Source organism: Lacerta agilis, chromosome 9, assembly GCF_009819535.1.
Source record: "Lacerta agilis isolate rLacAgi1 chromosome 9, rLacAgi1.pri, whole genome shotgun sequence".
In the NCBI taxonomy this organism is placed as follows: Eukaryota; Metazoa; Chordata; class Lepidosauria; order Squamata; family Lacertidae; genus Lacerta; species Lacerta agilis.
The window spans coordinates 72197941-72220141 of record NC_046320.1 but is presented as its reverse complement, the minus strand read 5'-3'; the positions used below and the strand labels follow the sequence as shown (position 1 = coordinate 72220141).

The 22201-nt window shown below is 49.4% G+C and overlaps 1 protein-coding gene across 1 annotated transcript in view; it reads left to right on the top strand.

Annotated features, from left to right (window-relative positions):
• Positions 1 to 21878, top strand: part of HSPA12B (heat shock protein family A (Hsp70) member 12B) — a 38723-nt gene extending 16845 nt beyond the window's left edge. The window contains 10 exon segments of the mRNA XM_033161090.1: positions 134 to 250; positions 7181 to 7352; positions 12231 to 12317; positions 13722 to 13826; positions 15030 to 15288; positions 19460 to 19550; positions 19552 to 19564; positions 21180 to 21659; positions 21662 to 21733; positions 21736 to 21878. Coding sequence (XP_033016981.1) covers positions 134 to 250; positions 7181 to 7352; positions 12231 to 12317; positions 13722 to 13826; positions 15030 to 15288; positions 19460 to 19550; positions 19552 to 19564; positions 21180 to 21659; positions 21662 to 21733; positions 21736 to 21821 — 1482 coding nt within the window. The 3' untranslated portion in view covers positions 21822 to 21878.
• Positions 21879 to 22201: the final 323 nt, after the last annotated feature.

Sequence of the window (22201 nt, the reverse complement as noted above, 5' to 3'; positions counted from 1 at the left end):
ATCTGCATTCCTTCCAGTTAGAAGTAGCCGTGAATAAGTTTGCCTCTCCTTCCTATGGTTGCTCCCTTCTCCCTCCGTTTCTTGGAGCCAGAGGAGAGTCAGTGCCTCCTGCTTTGTTCCCTGTGACTTTCAGGAACTCAAGGACCAGTGCCCAGCCTTGCCAGAGAAAGATGCCATCCGGTGGGTGATCACTGTGCCGGCCATCTGGAAACAGCCCGCCAAGCAGTTCATGAGGGAGGCTGCCTACCTGGTGAGTGGAAAAGCCAACGCTCTTAGAATCATAGAATCCTAGAATCCTAGAGCTGGAAGAGACCCCAAGGGCCATCCAGTCCAACCCCCTGCCAAGCAGGAAACACCATCAAAGCATTCCTGACAGATGGCTGTCAAGCCTCTGCTTAAAGACCTCCAAAGAAGGAGACTCCACCACACTCCTTGGCAGCAAATTCCACTGCTGAACAGCTCTCACTGTCAGGAAGTTCTTCCTAATGTTTAGGTGGAATCTTCTTTCTTGTAGTTTGAATCCATTGCTCCGTGTCCGCTTCTATGGAGCAGCAGAAGACAACCTTTCTAGGCTGCATCCACAGAAGTCTAGTGTCCAGATCAAGGGAAGTCATAGTACCACTCTATTCTGCCTTGGTCAGGCCACACCTGGAGTCCTGTGTCCAGTTCTGGGAGCCGCAATTTGAGAAGGATGTTGGCGAGCTGGAATGTGTGCAGAGGAGGGTGACCAAGATGACCCAGGGTCTAGAAGCCAAGCCTTATGAGGAATGGTTGAAGGAGCTGGGTATGTTTAGGCTGCCACAGAGCAGATATGGGAGCCATCTTCACATATCTAAAGGGCCTTCACATGGAAGATGGGGCAAGCTTGTTTTCTCCTGCTCTGGAGGGCAGGACATGACCCAATGGCTTCAAGTTACAAGAGAGGGGATTCCGAGTAAACATTAGGAAGAAATTTCTGAAGGGAAGAGCGGTTCAAGAGTGGAGTGGACCATCATGGAAGGTGGTGGACTCTCCTTCCTTGGGGGTTTTAAAACAGAGGTTAGGTGGCCTTGAATGCTTTGGTTGAGATTCCTGTATTGCAGGGGGTTGGACTAGATGGCTCTTGGGGTCCCTTCCAATTCTACAGCTCTATGATTCTATGAGCCCTGTTAAGAGTAGGAAAAGCTTCCAGATCAGGAGGTGCCGCTCCCAAACTACCTTGAGCCCCAGCACCTCTTTTAATGTATTTTAATATTTATTGGAAGCCGCCCAGAGTGGCTGGGGTGACCCAGCCAGATGGGCGGGGTACAAATATTATTATTATTATTATTATTATTATTATTATTATTATTATTATTATTATTATTAGTTTGGAATGAATTTAAAAAGAAAGAAAGAAAGAAAAGCCAGATGGGCGGGGTACAAATAAATTATTATTATTATTATTATTATTATTATTATGGAATGAATTTAAAAAGAAAGAAAGAAAAGAAACATTTACATCCTCTGGGATATTAGCTGTCTGTGGTCCTCTGTAATTTACACTGAGAAAACGCCAAGTCGAAATAAATTAAAAAATTAAAAAATTGTCCAGTAGCACCTTAGAGACCAACTAAGTTTGTTCTGGGTATAAGCTTTCGTGTGCATGCACACTTCTTCAGATACCAATAACTTCATTATTAAGTCATTGATAGGAATAGTTCACTAAGTGTTTTAATAATTTGCAAAAGTTTTAAATATTCCGTTCTTTCTTTTTAACAGACCATTAGGACTTCTGTAATGAGACAAGAATCCAATATCTCTATTCAGACGAGGTCTCTCCATAGTTTTCAATTTAGTAATAAGTTGTAATTCAGCAACTTCTCTTTCAAGTCTATTTCTGAAATTCTTTTGTAATAAGACAGCTGCTTTGAGATCATAGAATCCTAGAGTTGGAAGAGACCCCAAGGGCCATCCAGTCCAACCCCCTGCCAAGCAGGAAACACCGTCAAAGCATTCCTGACAGATGGCTGTCAAGCCTCTGCTTAAAGACCTCCAAAGAAGGAGACTCCACCACACTCCTTGGCAGCAAATTCCACTGTCCAACAGCTCTTACTGTCAGGAAGTTCTTCCTAATGTTTAGGTGGAATCTTCTTTCTTGTAGTTTGAATCCATTGCTCCGTGATCTTGTATAGAATGTCCTGGGAGATTGAAGTGTTCTCCTACTGGTTTCTCTGTCTTGTGATTCCTGATATCAGATTTATGTCCATTTATCCTTTGGCGTAGGGTTTGGCCTGTTTGTCCAATATAGAGAGCTGAAGGGCACTGTTGGCATTTGATGGCATACACAATGTTAGAAGATAAGCAATTAAGTAGTCCTGAGATGGTATGTTGGATGATCTTGGGGCCAGTAATGGTGTTGTCCGGGTGTATGTGGCAGCAGAGTTGGCATCTGGGTTTATTGCAGGCTCTGGTACCAGTGTCCATGTTAAGTCCTGTTGTTGTATTATTGTGGGTGAGGAGCTGTTTAAGATTGGGTGGCTGTCTGTAGGCGATGAAAGGTCTTTCTCCCAGAGCTTGAGAAAGAGAACCGTTATTGACTAGGAGAGGTTGTAGATCTCTGATGATGCGTTGAACTGTTTTAACTTGGGAGCTTTTATGTACTGAGCTGAATCCTAGAACAATAGGATCTAGATTGCAGCAGTCTGATTGGTCCGCAGGAGCCACCCAATCCAGCTCCAGGTGGAAGTGTTTCAGCGACATGATTGGCCTGCAAGAGCAGCCAATCAGGCTCCTGGAGGAAGTGAATCCACAACCTGATTGGCCTACAGGAGTAGCCCGGAATTAGCCAATCACGTGGTGCCCATTGTGCTTTGGGGAAAGACTCATTCCTTGCTACTATGAGCTGAATAAAGAGCATGAAATTCACACTTGACTCTGAGTATATTTCAGGAGCTGTATGTGATTACTAGTGGTGCTCTGTTATTTTCTCTTTTGGGTCTGTCTTGCAGCAAGACCAAGTGTTTCAGGTCAGGAGTCTGGCGTTCACACAATAAATTCAGGATGTTAGATGCCTGCGAGATTCACGTCGTCTGTGGTTTTGGCTGACATTGAGCTGTGTTTTCTTTCTTTCTTTCTTTCTTTCTTTCTTTTAAAAAATATGGTTGTCAGTTATATACGGTACATTTCAATACTTTTACAGTCATTTTAACATTTCAAAACTCGACTTCCTTCCTCCTCTTTCGGCAGTTCCTTAAATTCATTTCCTGCATATTCTAGATTAACTTAAGTTATTCTTTTATTAATCTACTTTAATTACATACTCTTGCAAAACTGCAGGCTGTTACAATAATCCAATGTCCTTATCTGTTTACAATTTGTTTGTAGATATTCAATGAACCATTCCCATTCGTTTATAAAAAGTTTGTTATCTTGATTTCTTATTTTTCTGGTAAGTTTCGCCATTTCTGCATATTCCATAAGTTTTTGCATCCATTCTTCTTTCGTTGGGCCTTCTTCTTCTTTCTATTTTTGGGAAAACAACATTCTTGCTGCTGTAATATGCTCCAATTCTGACCCTCCAAGTGTCCCTATTTTCCAGGAACGTCCCTGATATACTTAAGCTGTCCCTGTTTCTGATTTTATCTTGGACTGTCCCTCTTTTCCTTGTTGTTGTTCAGTCGTTCAGTCGTGTCCGACTCTTCGTGACCCCATGGACCAGAGGACGCCAGGCACTCCTGTCTTCCACTGCCTCCCGCAGTTTGGTCAGACTCATGTTAGTAGCTTCGAGAACACTGTCCAACCATCTCATCCTCTGTCGTCTCCTTCTCCTTGTGCCCTCCATCTTTCCCAACATCAGGGTCTTTTCCAGGGAGTCTTCTCTTCTCATGAGGTGGCCAAAGTACTGGAGCCTCAACTTCAGGATCTTCCCTTCCATTGAGCACTCAGGGCTGATTTCTTTAAGGATGGATAAGTTTGATCTTTTTGCACTCCATGGGACTCTCAAGAGTCTCCTCTGGCACCATAATTCAAAAGCATCAATTCTTCGGCGATCAGCCTTCTTTATGGTCCAGCTCTCACTTCCGTACATTACTACTGGGAAAACCATAGCTTTAACTATACGGACCTTTGTCGGCAAGGTGATGTCTTTGCTTTTTAAGATGCTGTCTAGGTTTGTCATTGCTTTCCTCCCAAGAAGCAGGCGTCTTCTAATTTCGTGACTGCTGTCACCATCTGCAGTGATCATGGAGCCCAAGAAAGTAAAATCTCTCACTGCCAGGGGCGTCGTTGGGGAGGGGCGGTAGGGGCGGTACGCCCCCAGTGACAGGGTGATAAGCGGCGGGTGGGGGTGAGAAGCGGCGGCCCCTCCCACGCGCCGCTGCTCCCTCCGTCACCCTGGGAGCAGCAGCGCTGCACGGACGGGGTGCTCGCTCAGCCAAGCACCCCGTCTGTGCAGCGCTGCTGCTCCCGGGGTGACCGGTGGTGCGTGGGGAGTGGCAGGAGGGGCCGCCGCTTCTCACCCCCACGCACCGCCGCTCGCTCCGTCGCCGTGGGAGAAGCAGCTGCTGCTGCTCCTGGGGCGACAGAACGAACGGCGGCCGAAAGAGAAAGCGGGCAGGGAAGCAAAGCCGGCGCTTAAACGCGCCGCTTTGCTTCCTTTTTTCCTCCCCTTTCGGCACTGAAAGGGAAGGGGGGGGAAGCAAAGCCGGCGCTTAAAGCGCCGCTTTGCTTCCTTTTTTCCTCCCCTTTCGGCACTGAAAGGGAAGGGGGGGGGAGCAAAGCCGGCGCTTAAAGCGCCGCTTTGCTTCCTTTTTTCCTCCCCTTTCGGCACTGAAAGGGAAGGGGGGGAAGCAAAGCCGGCGCTTAAAGCGCCGCTTTGCTTCCTTTTTTCCTCCCCTTTCGGCACTGAAAGGGAAGGGGGGGGGAGCAAAGCCGGCGCTTAAAGCGCCGCTTTGCTTCCTTTTTTCCTCCCCTTTCGGCACTGAAAGGGAAGGGGGGGGGAGCAAAGCCGGCGCTTAAAGCGCCGCTTTGCTTCCTTTTTTCCTCCCCTTTCGGCACTGAAAGGGAAGGGGGGGGAGCAAAGCCGGCGCTTAAAGCGCCGCTTTGCTTCCTTTTTTCCTCCCCTTTCGGCACTGAAAGGGAAGGGGGGGGGAAGCAAAGCCGGCGCTTAAAGCGCCGCTTTGCTTCCTTTTTTCCTCCCCTTTCGGCACTGAAAGGGAAGGGGGGGGGAAGCAAAGCCGGCGCTTAAAGCGCCGCTTTGCTTCCTTTTTTCCTCCCCTTTCGGCACTGAAAGGGAAGGGGGGGGGGAAGCAAAGCCGGCGCTTAAAGCGCCGCTTTGCTTCCTTTTTTCCTTCCCTTTCGGCACTGAAAGGGAAGGGGGGGGGAAGCAAAGCCGGCGCTTAAACGCGCCGCTTTGCTTCCTTTTTTCCTTCCCTTTCGGCACTGAAAGGGAAGGGGGGGAAGCAAAGCCGGCGCTTAAAGCGCCGCTTTGCTTCCTTTTTTCCTCCCCTTTCGGCACTGAAAGGGAAGGGGGGGGAAGCAAAGCCGGCGCTTAAAGCGCCGCTTTGCTTCCTTTTTTCCTCCCCTTTCGGCACTGAAAGGGAAGGGGGGGGGAGCAAAGCCGGCGCTTAAAGCGCCGCTTTGCTTCCTTTTTTCCTCCCCTTTCGGCACTGAAAGGGAAGGGGGGGGGAGCAAAGCCGGCGCTTAAAGCGCCGCTTTGCTTCCTTTTTTCCTTCCCTTTCGGCACTGAAAGGGAAGGGGGGGAAGCAAAGCCGGCGCTTAAAGCGCCGCTTTGCTTCCTTTTTTCCTCCCCTTTCGGCACTGAAAGGGAAGGGGGGGGGAAGCAAAGCCGGCGCTTAAAGCGCCGCTTTGCTTCCTTTTTTCCTCCCCTTTCGGCACTGAAAGGGAAGGGGGGGGGAGCAAAGCCGGCGCTTAAAGCGCCGCTTTGCTTCCTTTTTTCCTCCCCTTTCGGCACTGAAAGGGAAGGGGGGGGAAGCAAAGCCGGCGCTTAAAGCGCCGCTTTGCTTCCTTTTTTCCTCCCCTTTCGGCACTGAAAGGGAAGGGGGGGGGAGCAAAGCCGGCGCTTAAAGCGCCGCTTTGCTTCCTTTTTTCCTCCCCTTTCGGCACTGAAAGGGAAGGGGGGGGGAAGCAAAGCCGGCGCTTAAAGCGCCGCTTTGCTTCCTTTTTTCCTCCCCTTTCGGCACTGAAAGGGAAGGGGGGGGGGAAGCAAAGCCGGCGCTTAAAGCGCCGCTTTGCTTCCTTTTTTCCTTCCCTTTCGGCACTGAAAGGGAAGGGGGGGGGAAGCAAAGCCGGCGCTTAAACGCGCCGCTTTGCTTCCTTTTTTCCTTCCCTTTTCGGCTTCTTTCAGCGCCGAAAGGGGAGGAAAAAAGGAAGCAAAGCGGCGCGTTTAAGCGCTGGCTTCGCTTCCTTTTTTCCTCCCCTTTCGGCGCTGAAAGAAGCCGAAAGGGAAGGGGGGAGCAAAGCGGGCGCTCTCAAGCACCTGCTATTTCCCTTTTTTCCCCCCGGGGGCGTGGCATCGCGCTGTGAACGTGCGTCATGACGTCATGACGCACGCACGCGTCACGATGCCCCGCCCCCAGGGGTGCCTCTTGGCTTCCCGCCCCGGGCGGCCAAGGGGCTAGGAACGCCCCTGCTCACTGCCTCCATTTCTTCCCCTTCTATTTGCCAGGAGGTGATGGGACCAGGGGCCATGATCTTAGTTTTTTTTTATGTTGAGCTTCAGACCATATTCTGCGCTCTCCTCTTTCACCCTCATTAAAAGTTTCTTTAATTCCTCCTCACTTTCTGCCATCAAGGCTGTGTCATCCTTATTATCATTGGAGAAATGTTGGAAGGTATGGAGTTGTCAGACCCCCGAGCCATCTGAAGGCAGCCCTGTATAGGGAAGTGTTTGAATGTTTAATGTTTTATTATGTTTTTATATATGCTGGAATTTGCCCAGAGTGGCTGGGGCAACCCCGGTCAGATGGAAGGGGTATAAATAGTAAAACTATTGTTATGGAATGGGACGTCCCTATTTTCATCGGAGAAATGTTGGAGGGTATGCAGACTGCCTTGCCCTAGTGAATTCTGCACTGTATATTTCTATGGATGATGTTAGTCCAGAAATGGCTGTTGCCACAGGCTCTCCAGAGAGATTTTTGGGCTGTCTTCTGCAACGACCCCTTCCTCCCAGTGACCTCCTTTCTCTTCCTTCCTTCAGGCTGGGCTGGTTCCTTCGGAAAACCCCGAGCAGCTCCTGATCGCGCTGGAGCCGGAAGCGGCCTCCATCTACTGCCGCAAACTCCGCCTCAACCAGCTGATCGACCTGAGCTACAAGCCCCAGGCCAACGGACTCATGTCGGATCTGCCCATCGATTCCAGCTTCAGGCAGGGTAAGATGGGATCCTGCATTCTGGAGCGGGCAAAATGGCAGGTCACAGGGCATGGCTGTTGGGCCATGCCAGACACAGAGTATCCGGATTTTAGGGAGCCGCTCCTACTGAACCAGACCCGTCTACAGTGATGGCCTTTTGGGTGGTTTTGAAAAAGGACTCGTTGAGGTCAAATTGTTTGGTGTCATCCAGGCCAGCCCCTTGCAATGCAGGAATCTCAGCTAAAGCGTCCATGGCAGATGACCATCCAACCTCTGCTTAAAAACCTCCAAGCATGGAGAGTCCACAACCTCCAGTGGCTATGTCTATCATATCTCCTCTCATCCAGGCTAAAAATACCCAGTTCCTTCAACCGTTCCTCATCAGGCTCGGTTTCCAGACCCTTGATCATACTGTTTACCCTCCTCTGCACACCTTCCAGTTTGTCAACATCCTTCTTAAATCGTGGTGACCTCTTCTTAATTCGGATTGTGACCCTTTTAGCCTCCTTCAACTCCCCCTCGTCTGTGCGGCGTCCTCCCTAAATCTGGATGCGCACTAGCCCACTGACTGCATAGGGATGAGGAAGTGTGGGGCAGCAGTAGCTGGGGGAACTAAAAGGAAGCACAATCCACATTAAGCCAAGGTGAGATTTGCTGATACCCATGCGGTCAGTTGCCTTTGCAACATCTTGTGGCCGTGAGTTCCGCAGGTGGTGTGTGCATCTTCTACCCAGCTCCACCCAGTTTTCCCTCTTGGGCCGCCTATTCTCTGACGGAGCCGTTTTAAAAACAGTAAGAAAAGGGGGGAAGCACCAGAAGACAGTGTTTTAAATTAAGGTTTCCACACATCTGGTCTTCATTTGATTTTATTAGCAGAACAAACCACAGTTAATAAAGAGCCCGTCTCACTGCAAACAGCTTTGCGGAGTCTTCTGCAGCTCTGCCTGTAGAAAGGAGAGTTGAGGGAGCCTTTCTTGAGTCCACCAGCGACTGCCACACCTGAAGTTTCCAGGATCTGAACCACAAAGCCTCTCTCCTTCTCAGCAGAAGTTATTCAACCCCTCTCTCACATCAACAGTCTTGGGACCCTTTCTGAACACAAAACCTGGTCTGCCTCACAAAGCAAAGGCATTCTGCACATGCTCAGGAAGGGAGTACTGTGCATATGATTACCAGAAGAGGGCAACCAAAATGGTCCAAGGCCTGGAAACGATGCCTTATGAGGAACGGCTTAGGGAGCTGGGTATGTTTAGCCTGGAGAAGAGAAGGTTGAGGGGTGATATGATAGCCATGTTCAAATATATCAAAGGATGTCATCTAGAGGAGGGAGAAAGGTTGTTTTCTGCTGCTCCAGAGAAGTGGACACGGGGCAATGGATTCAAACTACAAGAAAGAAGATTCCACCTAAACATTAGGAAGAACTTCCTGACAGTGAGAGCTGTTCGGCAGTGGAATTTGCTGCCAAGGAGTGTGGTGGAGTCTCCTTCTTTGGAGGTCTTTAAGCAGAGGCTTGACAGCCATCTGTCAGGAATGCTTTGATGGTGTTTCCTGCTTGGCAGGGGGTTGGACTGGATGGCCCTTGGGGTCTCTTCCAACTCTAGGATTCTATTCTATTCTATTCTATTCTATTCTATTCTATTCTATTCTATTCTAAAACCCAAAAACAAGTCATGCCACACAAATCTCATTTCTTTTTTTTTGATGGAGTTACAAGCTTGGTGGATGAGGGGAATGCTGTGGATGTAGTGTATCTTGACTTCAGTAAGGCTTTTTGACAAAGCCCCCCATTATATTCTTGCAAGGAAGCTGGAGGTTTTTAAGGAGAGGTTGGATGGCCATCTGTCATGGATGCTTTAGGTGAGATTCCTGCCTTGCAGGGGGTTGGACTGGATGACCCTCGGGGGTCCCTTCAAACTCTATGATTCATTTATCCATACATTTATATCCTGCTTTTCATCCAAGGAGCTAAAGGTGACGTATGTACTTTCCCCTTGCCTATGCTATAGCCTAACAACAACCCTGTAGGGTAGGCTGGGGTGAGAGATGGCGACTGGCCCAAGATCCCCATGTGGGGATTTGAACACTGGTCTCCCCTAGCCTGGACTCTAACCCAGTGCTTCCCAAATTAGTGCCACCTGGCTGGGGGGGGGGCAGTGGGATTCCCTAGTGGGGCTCAACAAGCCAAGGGGGGCAGCACTGGAGGTGCAAATAGCTACCAGACTTTGAAAAGCTGGTCTCAGTATGAAGTTCGTCAGTTTTGTTGACTCAATTCAGATAAATTATTTTAACTGGACTTGGAACAAATGTGCAATTAATTGCCACTGCTTTGAATTTTCATGTGTTTTCTTCGTCCGTGGGTTGTGCAAAGCAAGGAGCAAGGAGGCCCTGGGGCTGAGTTTATGGAACCAAGTGGGGTTGTGTATCTAACCCGCTACACTGCACTTTGTACGTGTTCAGAGGCAATGGGCCCCAAAGGGCCAGAACTGTTGAAAGCCAAAGCTTTCACGCTCCCTAGGTGTGAGCTGAGGCAAAGTTTTTTCTTTGTGGCTCAGTCCGAGTGGTAGTTCCGAATTCAGGGGGATTTTGGTTTTCAAACGCGGTCTTCTCCCAAAGTGACTCGGAGGTGCTGATCTGCAGGCTGCTTTTACATCTGTGCGTTCTTGTGCCAGAGGCAAGGCCCGTAATTCCAAAGAAAGGCTTCTGTCTTGAAGCCAAGGGAGGGAAGCCGGAAGCCAGGAGACTCTCAAGAGGGAAGTTGTGGGGAAACGGCCTTTTTTCCTGAAACCTTGACCAGGTCAGGGAGTTTCCCTACATCTGTTCAGTCTTTGGCGGGCGGGGGGGGGGGGGGCTAACTGTCCTCAGCCCCACATGGACCATCCGGCCTGTACTGCAGTGCTGCTTTTACCCAAGGTGCTCCAGGTCTTGCTCGTGGAGACTCCAGAACATCTCCGGATTGCTGAACATTGCTCCTTTGAGAGCCAGTGTGGTGTAGTGGTTAAGAGCGGCAGACTCGTAATCTGGGGAACCGGGTTCGCGTCTCCGCTCCTCCACATGCAGCTGCTGGGTGACCTTGGGCCAGTCACACTTCTCTGAAGTCTCTCAGCCCCACTCACCTCACAGAGTGTTTGTTGTGGGGGAGGAAGGGAAAGGAGAATGTGAGCCGCTTTGAGACTCCTTCGGGTAGTGATAAAGCAGGATATCAAATCCAAACTCCTCTTCTTCTTCCTGGACTTCTCGGTAGTGTCCCCAATCTCCCCATTTTCTTGCCCAAACGATTTTTGCAACCATTGGTCAGATGGAGGAGAGAGTCAGATCTTGAGTCTCTGCCTCATTGATTAGGGGTGTTAGCTGTGATTCCTGCATTGCAGGGGGTTGGACTAGATGACTCTTGGGGTACCCCCTTCCATTTCTATAGTTCCACACAGTGCTTTTTTCTGGGGTGGGGTGCAGGGTTACGCATACCCCTAAACATTTTGTGTATCTTTGTACTTTTGTCCCATTTACTGTATTTATTTTCCCCGATTTGAATCATAAAATGGTGGTTTTCTTGAGTCAAAATGAGAGTACCCCCAAACATTTATTTTTTTTAGGAAAAAAGCACTGGTTCTATGATTCTAAGCCTGAGAGGTTTCTGGAGGCAACAACACCCCTCTGTGTGTCTGCTTCTTTCCAGCTCCCTTCTCTGCTCTTCCTAATAAGATGATGCACAAGGCCAGAGGCATTGCAGGGGGCCAGACTAGATGACCCTTGGGGGCCTTTCCGACTCTAGAATTCTAGGACCCTTTGGAGCACTGGGGTTACAGCTAAGCTGAATGGCATGAAATGCCAGCCCAGGAGTCTGGTTAAAACCATACCTGGACACACACTGGGTTTTCTTTGAGCTTTTCATTATTGTTTACCTTCAACTAAGAGTTCAGTGTGATCCGGAAGCTTGCAACTTGTATTTTCATCTACAACTAGTCCAACTGAAATTCACTGGGTGACCGTCGGCCAGCTACTCACTCTCAGCCCAACCTACCTCGCAGGGTTGTTTTGAAGATGACATGGGGAGGTGGAGAGCGGTACGCCACCTTGTGCTGGTTGGAGGAATGGCGGAATATAAATGTTAACGTTAAAATAAATGAAACAAAACAAAATAAAATAATAGGAGCTGGATAGCTCCGTTGGTTAGAGTGTTAGAGGTAGGTAGCCGTGTTGGTCTGCCATAGTCGGAGAAAAAAAAAATTCCTTCCAGTAGCACCTTAGAGACCAACTAAGTTTGTTTTTGGTATGGGCTTTTGTGTGCACGCACACTTCTTCAGATAGGTTAGAGCAGGGGCATCACTAGGGGGGCGGTACTCCCCGGGTGCCAGGGGAGGGGGGTGACAAGCGGCGGCCCCTCCCCAAGGGGAGCCCCGCCACCCGGCACCCTGTCTGTGCAGCGCTGCTGCTCTCAGGGTGACCGGCGGTGCGTGGGGAGTGGCGGGAGGGGCTGCCGCTTGTCACCCCCACGCGCCGCCGCTCTCTCCGTTGCTCTGCGGCTTAAAAGGGGGCTGCGGAAGCGGCGCCGGCCCGCCGATGGAGCGCGCCTGCGCGACATATCGCGCAGGCGCGCTCCATCGTGATGTCGCGACGCTCCGCCCCTGGGGCGTTTCCTTTCGCCGCCCCGGGTAGCGCGGAGCCTTCCTCTGCCACTGGGTTAGAGTGTGGTGCTGATAATATTGCAGGTTCAATCCCCGTGTGGGGCAATAGCATATTCCTTCATTGCAGGGGGTTAGACTAGAAGATCCCCAGGGTCCATTCTATAATTCTAAAACAAAACAACGAAGGGATTATTCCATTCCCCCCCTCTCTCTCTGTGTGTGTGTGTTTTCCCCCATCTTGCTGCTCCCTTACTTTCCGATTTGTCTCCCTGCAGCCCGAGAACAACTCCGCCGTTCCAGACACAGCCGCACCTTCCTGGTGGAGTCCGGAATGGGGGAACTCTGGTCTGAGATGCATACAGGTAGGAGGAGCCCGCGGGGCGATTCAAAGGCGAGGAAAGGAGGGAAATGCGACTGATTATTATTTTTTTTTAGAAGAATTCACAAGTCAGCTGGGATTTGCGTGTTTGTGGAGGGAAATATTCCGCAGTTTGCCGGACTGATGGATTGATTAAATCGCTTATTTAGAATACAAGGCCGGTGCTCGAAACAGCCTGAGTCAGACTCTCCGAATAAAATGCAGGGACTTGCCACCCAGCGCCGGGCTGGGAGATCCGCTTTGCTCCCTGAGACTTCCTCCTTCACATACCCTCCAAGCGTCCCGATTTTCCAGGAACAGTCCCGGAATTGCGAAAGAAAGGAAGAAAGGGGCAGCCTTGCAGAGCGCAAGGAGTCTTGATTTGTTTTAAGAAATGCTTTGTGCATCCGCAGCTAATCCTGCCCCTTTCTAATATTCATTTATTGCTGTGTTTTTCTTTTTGTAAACCTACCGAAGAATAAAAGAAAAGAAAATCAGGATTAAGGAGTTTTCTCCCCCCCCTTTTATATTTTTTATTAAATTTTCCATTTTACAATTTAGAATATTCTTTTAAACAACTTTAAAATGTCAACGACTTCCCTTCTTCTCTTTCCGTGGCTCATTTTGCACAACAGAAATCCCTGCATATTTTATTTAAACTAAACCATTCAGCATTCCATTATTGCATCCATCAAAACTTCATTTTACATACCGTAAATCCCTGCATATTTTACAAAAACGATCTGCATCCACCGAAACTTATTTACGCTGTCGAATTTATCTTAATGCTGCCAGCGTTTTCAAGTGTACACAATTCCCCCCCCCTCCCCCGGTATATTCAATAAACATTTCCAGTCTTCTTTAAACGTATGTTCTTCTTGTTCTATCTATATATTAAATCTGCAAGCTGTGCGTATTCCATCAGTTTGAGTTGCCATTCTTCTGTGGTTGGGACCTCGCTCGTTTTCCATTTTTGGGCTAACAAAACACGAGCCGCATTAATGTCATATATAAATAACCAGGATTAAGGAGTTTTCTCAGGACTGTGGAGGCTGTGTGTGTCCTGGGGGGCGGAGGAAGAATGGAGGGAGGGGTCAAGGAGGCCAGTTGGAGAGGGAATGTCCCTATTTTCATCTGAGGAATGTTGGAGGTTCTGCCAATCCTCTTCCTCCTCTCTGCCATCATTTCTGGGCATCATGACCTGGCGTTGATCACCCTCAGTGGACTCTCTTTCCTCAGAGGTTTCTAAGCAGAGGTTGGAGGGCCACCTGTCATGGATGCTTCAGTGGAGATCCCTGCCTTGCACGGGGTTGGACTAGATGACCCTCAGGGGTCCCTTCCAACACTCTTGATCCTGTGATTCCTTTCCTGAACCTGGCACCACCACCTTCTTTCCTTCATCCCGCAGGGGACCGCTACATCGTGGCCGACTGTGGCGGAGGGACGGTGGATCTGACCGTCCACCAGATTGAGCAGCCGCAGGGGACCCTCAAGGAGCTCTACAAAGCGTCAGGTGAGGGGGGGGCTGGGGAGGGTCCGCAGAGCAAGGCCACCTGCAAGGAGGTCCTGGGCTGCAGGTGGAGGAGAAAGGCAAACTTATCGAATTCACGCTTTCCGAAACCCTATGGGATCTGAAACACAGAATTCGTACTTCTCCGAATTTTGCCATGCAAAACAATGTGTGCAAGAATCCACGTGACTAAGGTAAAGCGTGGATAAAACTGCATATAACTATGGTAAGGAGAGCATGGGAAAGGAATCTGCTAGTGAAAATGACATTAAGAAATGCTTCATACTGGGAAAAAGTGCTTTGCAGAAATGTGCATACCAGTCGTATCTTGGAAGTCAAACAGAATCCGTTCGGGAAGTCCGTTCGACCTCCAAAACGTTTGAAAACCAAATCGCAGCTTCTGATTGACCGCAGGAAGTTCCGGCGGCCAATCAGAAGCTGCGGAAGCCCCGTTGGACATTTGGGTTCCAAAAGAAACCGGAACAGTCACTGTTTGCGGTGTTCAGGAGTCAAAAGTTCCGAGTTCCAGGGCGTTCGGGACCCAAGGTACAACTGTATTTGGCAAAATCCCACACACACATGGCTACAGCCCTGAACTTTCACGTAATCCGTGCAGTTTTGCAGCTTTGAAAGGCAGCTGGGTTTGTGTCCAAGTTTGTCTCCCGCCCAGCTATTTGGCAGGAACGGCCATTCCTGGGTTTCCAGGGTTGTCTGAAGCCAGCCTCCCCTTTTGGTGTTCTGATGTTAGAGTTCCACCCAGCGGCTGAAACTGAAATAGCAAGCAAGAAGCAACATAGGAAGGAAATTCAAAGCCTTTATTTGAAGGTGGAAATGCAAGTGCCTGGGACTCACAGCATTCTTCTGATTGGTTGTTCATATTTGCAACAACACCTTAAGGAAGTGCATTCCTCAGCTCAGGGGGCCACCCTAGACAGTGCCCTGACCTTTGGGAGGGCAAAAAACACACAGAGAGGCTAGCTTCTCTTTTTCTTTTTCCAAGGATCTCAAGAAGGTACACATGGTTTCCCGTCTCCTCATTCTGCAAAGTAGGCTGGGCCGAGAGGCAGGCAGCCCAAGGTCCCAACCAGTGAACTGCATGCCAAGCGGGGATTCGAACCCTGGGCTCTGAAGCCCTAGTTTGACACGCTAGCCGCTGCCCCTCTCCCTTGCTCCTTTGACCTTCCCTCTCCTGTCGCTGCCTTCCAGGAGGTCCTTATGGGGCCGTGGGGGTGGACTTGGCCTTCGAGAAACTTCTCTGCCAGATCTTTGGCGAGGACTTCATTGCCACCTTCAAGGCCAAGCGCCCGGCGGCCTGGGTCGACCTGACCATCGCGTTCGAGGCCCGCAAGCGGACGGCTGCCCCGCACCGCGCCAACTCCCTCAACATCTCTCTGCCTTTCTCCTTCATCGACTTTTACCGGAAGCACCGGGGACAGAACGTGGAGACGGCTCTGAAGCGCAGCAGGTGAGGGTCCCAGAAGGTTGGATGAAAAAGGGGGTTGGGCTAGATGACCCTTGGGGTCCCTCCCCGCTCGCAGACGACCTTGGCCCCGACAGGGATAAAAGGATCGCGATTCCACTGCCCCACTCCGAGTTCTTTCCCCTTTTGTTAAAAATTTGAGGCCTTCTTTCAGTAGAACACCATCAGGGCAGAAAATGAGGCAGAAAGGTTATCTTTTAAACAACTCGTCCCACTTCTGTTAAGTTGGAAGAAAAAAAACCTTTCCTGTTTTCCAAATGCATTGGAGCTGCAAAGTGCAATTTTGTGGGATTGGTGTAAACTCCCTCTAGGTCAGTGGTGGCGAACCTATGGCATGCGTGCCAGATTTGGCACGCAGAGCCCTCACTGCTGGCACGCGCACCATCGGCCCATCCGTGCTGTGGTTGTTGTTTTTTCCCCAGGATTGCGTCCGCTGTTGAAACCTTGAACTTTTAAAAAAAAAAATTGCTAGTCGCTGGAGATTATGTTCGGCGATTGATCTGTTTTTCAATTTGCTGCGTCAGTAGTTGTTTCTGATTGGGCATAACAGCGTTCGTTTTTTTAACCCTTATTGTGCTGTGTGTGTGGTTTTTTGGCGCTTTGGCAGATGTCGGCGCTGCATGTTAGTTCCAGCGAAGGTATTATTTGTCATTTATTTCTGTTCTCTTCCCCCCCCCCAAAAAAGCTCAGCAGCTCTGGGGCACCCCCCCCCAAAAGCAAAGCAACTTCTGTGCAACCCCCCCCCCAAAAAAAGCTCCAAAACTTTGGTCGGCAGCTCCCCCCAAAAAGCTCAACATGTTTGGGCACTTTGTGATAAATAAGTGGTTTTTGGTTTACAGTTTGGGCACTTGGTCTCTAAAAGGTTCGCCACCACTGCTCTAGGTTCTTGGGTGCCTCTCAGCAGGGGTGTTCCTAGCCCCTTGGCTGCCCAGGGCGGGAAGCCAAGAGGCACCCCTGGGGGCTGGAACATCCTATAGTAGTGAATTACATACTATAGGATGTTCCAGCCCAGAATGACAGAAGGGAACCCCTCCTCGCTGGCCCACCCCTCTCCTTGCCCCAGCTCCGCAAGCCAGCCATCGGTGCAAAAAGCCGCTGGAGGGCGGGGGCTATTTTCGGCACTGCCGGGGCGGAGCCGCAGGGGCGGCCAGCGAGGGGGGCGACACCCCACCTCGATGGTGGCCCCTGCGGCTTCGTCCCGGCAGCACCAAAAATAGCCTGGGGGGGAGCCCGGGGGCAGGGCCACCGCCCAAAGTGTCACCCCCAGCAAGGCGGTGCCTGGGGCGGGTCACCCCCCCAATCCCCCTTTCTACGCCCCTGCCTCTCAGCCTAGCCTACCTCTCAGGTATGAGCTTTTGGGTGCACACACACTTCTTCAGATAAGGTATAATGTCCAGGTTCTTGCATTTAGTCAGAAAGACGATGTCAGTCTGTACCTGTGCAAGTTTCTTGGTGAGGTTGATGCTTTCCATAGTTCTAGTTACAGGTAAGTAGCAGTGTTGGTCTGCCACAGTCGGAATTTCCCCCCCCCTCCCAGTAGCACCTTAAGAGACCAACTAAGTTTGTTATTGGTATGAGCTTCTGTGTGCGTGGTATTGTTATTCAGGGGCGTAGCAAGGTAAATTGGTACCCGGGGGCAAAAAAGTTTTTTGTCACCCCCCCCTCCAAGAGGCGTAGGAAGGTCAGGTGGTACCCGGTGCGGAAAATTTCTTGTCAACCCCCCCATTGATCCGCCCCCCCCCCCGCAAAAATGGTTTTACGTTGTTTCACATTTCTTACAAAGGAATAATAACAAGTAATAATAATAATAAACTATTATTTATATCCCGCCCTTCCCCGGCCGAAGTCGGGCTCAGGGTGGCTAACATCAGATACATAGCATTGGTATAAAATCAAACAATAATTAAATTACCTCCTAAAAAAAATCTCAGAATCAAATTAAAGTCTAATTAGATGGCTTTCCACAGGGTTAGGGTTGGGAACAGGAAGTGCTCCACTGAACTGAAATTTCAGCCTTCACGACATAGGAAAACAGCCAAGTGAACAGCTATTTTGGTGTAGGAGGGTCAAGATATGAACCGATATGCATGAAATTTCATATATAGCTATATAATCCCTATTATATTAAGATAAGACATTTGTAGCAGGCATTTTTAAAAAAAGTTTTTTATGAACCGCCCTAGTAGGGCAGTAATTGTTCCTTGATAATTTGTCACCCCCTCCATTATGGAACATGGGGCTGTCCGCCCCCTACGTCCCCCCTTGCTACACCTCTGTTGTCCTTGTTATTGGTATGAGCTTTCGTGTGCATGTATCTGAAGAAGTGTGCATGCACACAAAAGCTCATACCAAGAACAAACTTAGTTGGTCTCTAAGGTGCTACTGGAAGGATTTTTTAATTTTCTTTCAACTTTGGCAGACCAACACGGCTACCTACCTGTAACTACCTCTCAGGGTTGTTGTAGGGTTTGAATGAGGAGGGGAAGAACCACAATCACCGCCTTGAACTCCTTGGAGGAAAAGGTGGGGTGTATCTGTCTCCCTCAGAAGGTGACGGACTCTCCCTTCTTGGGGTTTTTTAAGAGAGGCTGGATCCCTGTCGGGGATCCTTTAGTTGTGATCCCTGAATTGCAGGGGGTTGGGCTAGAGCAGGCTTCCTCAACCTCGGCCCTCCAGATATAAAATAATATTTTATTATTTGTACCCTGCCCATCTGGCTGGATTTCCCCAGATGTTTTGAGACTACAATTCCCATCATCCCTGACCACTGGTCCTGCTAGCTAGGGATCATGGGAGTTGTAGGCCAAAAACATCTGGAGGGCACAAGTATGGAAAACAGAGGAAAACGCCAACAAAGGAAGAATGGCAAGCTAAGCTTATGGACTACGAGGAACTGGCTAAGCTGACAGAAAGGATACAAGAGAGAGACAACACCGATTTCAAAAAGGAGTGGGAACCATTTATAAACTACTGTATTTTTCGCTCCATAAGACACACTTTTTTTCCTCCTAAAAAGTAAGGGGAAATGTCTGTGTTTCTTATGGAGCGAATGCATGGTCCCTGGAGCCGAATTGCCTAGGGGCCAAAAGCAGATCGTGCTCTCTTTTTTACAAAGAGAGAAGGGGTGTTGAAAGGAAGCCGCTGAACAGCTGTTCAGCAAGTGATGGGGAGAGAGATAAGGCCCCCTTTCCAGCCCCGACCCCTTGCCCATTGTTGAATGCAGAGGGAGGCTCTTTGTTTCCCCAACAACATGTGACTGGCTGATTAGATTATCTGTCTGGAAACTGTAGAAATGGCTGTAGGACTAGAAGCTGCAGAACTGTGAGTTGGACCCCATAAAAACGGGGCTTTTCCTCTTTGCAAAAAAAGCTGCACCACTTTGAGCTGATCATCAAAAAACAGAGCTTTTCCCTTTGCAAAAAAGCTGCACCACTTTCAGCTGATCCTCAAAAAACAGGGCTTTCCCCTTTGCAAAAGAAGCTGCACCACTTTCAGCTGATCCTCAAAAAAACAGGGCTTTTCCCTTTGCAAAAAAAGCTGCACCACTTTGAGCTGATCCTCAAAAAAACAGGGCTTTTCCCTTTGCAAAAGAAGCTGCACCACTTTCAGCTGATCCTCAAAAAAACAGGGCTTTCCCCCTTTCCTCCTCTAAAAACTAGGTGCGTCTTATGTTCAGGTGCATCTTGTGGAGCGGAAAAAAAAGTGGTATATAAAAAGACAGTATAAACATTTGGACTCATTGGCAGGTTTTGACTAAACTTTCACAACTTTATAAGAGGTAAAACCAGCAGGGTATAGAATTTGTTTAATAAATCAATATGGAAATACGGGGGGGGGGGGGAGAGCCAAAGAGGGGGGAGGGGAGAAATATGGATATATAAATTGTTCAATTAAGATTTGTGGAAAATGTATTGTTATAATTTGAAAATTCAATAAATAAAAATAAAAAAAACATCTGGAGGGCTGAGGTTGAGGAAGCCTGAGTTAGAGGACCCTTGGGGTTCCTTCTAATTTTACAATTTGATGGTTCTATGAAATGCAATAATTGAATAAACTTGCTAATCGCCTCCTTCACAATTGTCAGGTGAAGTACGAATACGGAAGGGGGGGTGGGCAGTTGAAAATGCATAAGTAATCTCTTTTCTGGCATCTCCAGCGTGAACCTGGTGAAGTGGTCCTCGCAAGGGATGCTGCGCATGTCCTCCGAAGCCATGAACGAGCTCTTCCAGCCAACCATCAACCAGATTAATCACCCACATCGGTGAGTCCCGCAACTGGAGAACTCGGCTGCGTGTAGCCGCTCCAGCTTGGTGCCAACCCTCTTCCCTGTGGGCAATGCCCTCAAATGGGCAAAAGGAAAAAGCGTATGCTGGTTTGTGAGTGTGGATAGCTTCATTGGTAGAGCACGTACCTCTTAACCACAGGGTTGTGGGTTCGAGCCCCACGTTGGGCAAAAGACTCCTGCGTTGCAGGGGTTGGACCAGATGATTCTCAGGGTCCCGTCCAACTCTAGATCGGTTTCATTTTGGTGGTCAGTTCCACCAACTTGCAGCCTGCTCCCGAGGATGGCCACAAGGTCCTCGCTTCGCTGGCCCAAGACCCCCCTGGCCTGTGGTCTTGCTACCCTTCAAGTGTCCTTATTTTTCAGGGACAGTCCCGGACTTACAGAAGCCACCCTGGTTTCTGATTTGATCCCAGAATGTCCCGCTTGGACCTCCCTATTTTCATCAGAGAAATAAATAAATAATGAATATAATAATAATAGTAATAGTAATATGTTGGGGTAAAACTGCGTTCTGCAAATAAACTCCACAGAGTCTGGCTTGTTTTAAGCAAGCAAGCTTTATTTACAAGCATAAATCACTTCCCGGAGAGACGGACGACATGTCTGCGCTCCGGTCAAAAGTGAAACTAGACAGAAAACAAACAGTGCGTCACATAAATCACATAGGCTTCGCATACAGCAGAACTACCCGGATGTTGTGACATCATCCTCCCTGTGGGAGGGGCGTACTGTTGAGCTTATTTAACCCTGAAAGCTCCAAACCTCAAATAATAATAATAATAATAATAATAATAATAATAATAATAATAATTTATTTATTTATTTATTTATACCCTGCTCACCTGAGTTGGTGGGTGTGCAGTTATGCGACCCTCAAGCCAAGGAGATAAGTAACTACACAACCTTTAGAAGGCAGCCTTGTATAGGGAAGGTATTTTTTTAATGTTTAATGCTTTGTTATATATTTTTTCGGGAGTCCGTTCGACTCCCGAAACCGTTTGAAAACCAAGACACGGCTTCTGATTGGCTGCAGGAGCTTGCTGCACTCAAACAAAAGCCGCGTCGGACGTTCGGCGTCCAAAAAATGTTCACAAACCGGACCACTTACTTCTGAGTTCGGGAGTCGATTTGTTTGACAACCAAGCCGTTCGAGAACCAAGGCACCACTGTATGTTGGAAGCTTCCCAGAGTGGCATCCAGTCGGATGGGTTTCATACAAGTAATGAAATTATTATTTTCATGGAACAGGACATTCCAATTTTCACCAGAGAAATGTTGGAGGGTATGTAGTTGGGGGGGGGCAGCAATGCTTCTGAATCCCAGTTGCTGGAAACTGCAGGGGGGGGAGAAGTCTTGTGTTCAAATCCTGCTTGCTGGTTTCCCCACAGACATCTGGCTGGCCACTGTGAGAACAGGATGCTGGGCTAGATAGGATGTTGCCCTGATCCTGCAGGATCCTCTTATGTTCTTTCTGCCGACTGTGAACCTACCTGACAGGTGTGGAGCATTAAAAAAAGCTTTGCCCTGGAGCCTTGACGGTTACCGGCTCCGACCTCTCCACCTCCCTCCACTGTCCCCTCTCTCCCTTCAGGTGACCTCATGAAGAAGCCGGACGTCAGAGGCATCAAGTTCCTCTTCCTGGTGGGAGGCTTTGCCGAGTCCTCGATGCTGCAGCACGCGGTCCAGTCGCCTTCAGCGCCGCCTGCCGGTCTCATCATCCCGCAGGACGTGGGCCTGACCATCCTGAAAGGGGCGGTGCTCTTCGGCTTGGACCCCACCATCGTCCGCGTGAGGCGCTCCCCTCTGACCTACGGCTTGGGGGTGCTCAACAAGTTCGTGGAGGGCAAGCACCCCAGGGAGAAGCTGCTGGTCAAGGAAGGCAAGAACTGGTGCACGGACATCTTTGAGAAGTTCGTCTCCGTGGACCAGTCCGTGGCGCTGGGCGAGGTGGTGCAGAGGAGCTACTGCCCCGCGCGGGTCGTGCAGCGGAAGATCATCATCAACATCTACTGCTGTGGCACCGACGACGTGGTCTACATCACCGACCCCGGGGTGAGGAAATGCGGTACCATCACCTGGACTTGGATGAGTTGGAGGAGCCCAGCTCTCCAAAGAAGAGCCGGAGGGAGATCAGAGCCAGCATGCAGTTGGAGACACGGAGATTAAGGTGGCAGCCATGGACGTCCAAACGTCCAAGACCGTGAGAGCTTCTATCGATTTCCTTTCCAACTGATGCCCTGGACTTCTGAGGCCTTGGAGGAGGAGGAAGAAGAAGGGGTGTGGCTAAGGTCCTCTTCCTCATCTCCTCTGTGGATTTTTCTGCAAATCTAAAGGTTGAGTCATCTCAGACTTGGGAAGAAATCCAGCACAGCCCAGGCTCCAGAAACAAACCCTCTTGGCTTCAACTCGCCAAAGAAGCCGGAAATACCAAGTGGACCCCTTCCATCTTTCCGATCATTAGTCTTGGTCTTTGGTGGTGGCAAACTGGATCACAGTCATATATTACTTCTCAGGACTCTAGAAGAGAGCAGAGGGGTGGTCAGCTCTGCAGGCCAGCAGTAAAAAAAAAAACTCCAAAGAGAGAAATTCTGCAGAAGAGGCTTGTATGGTTGG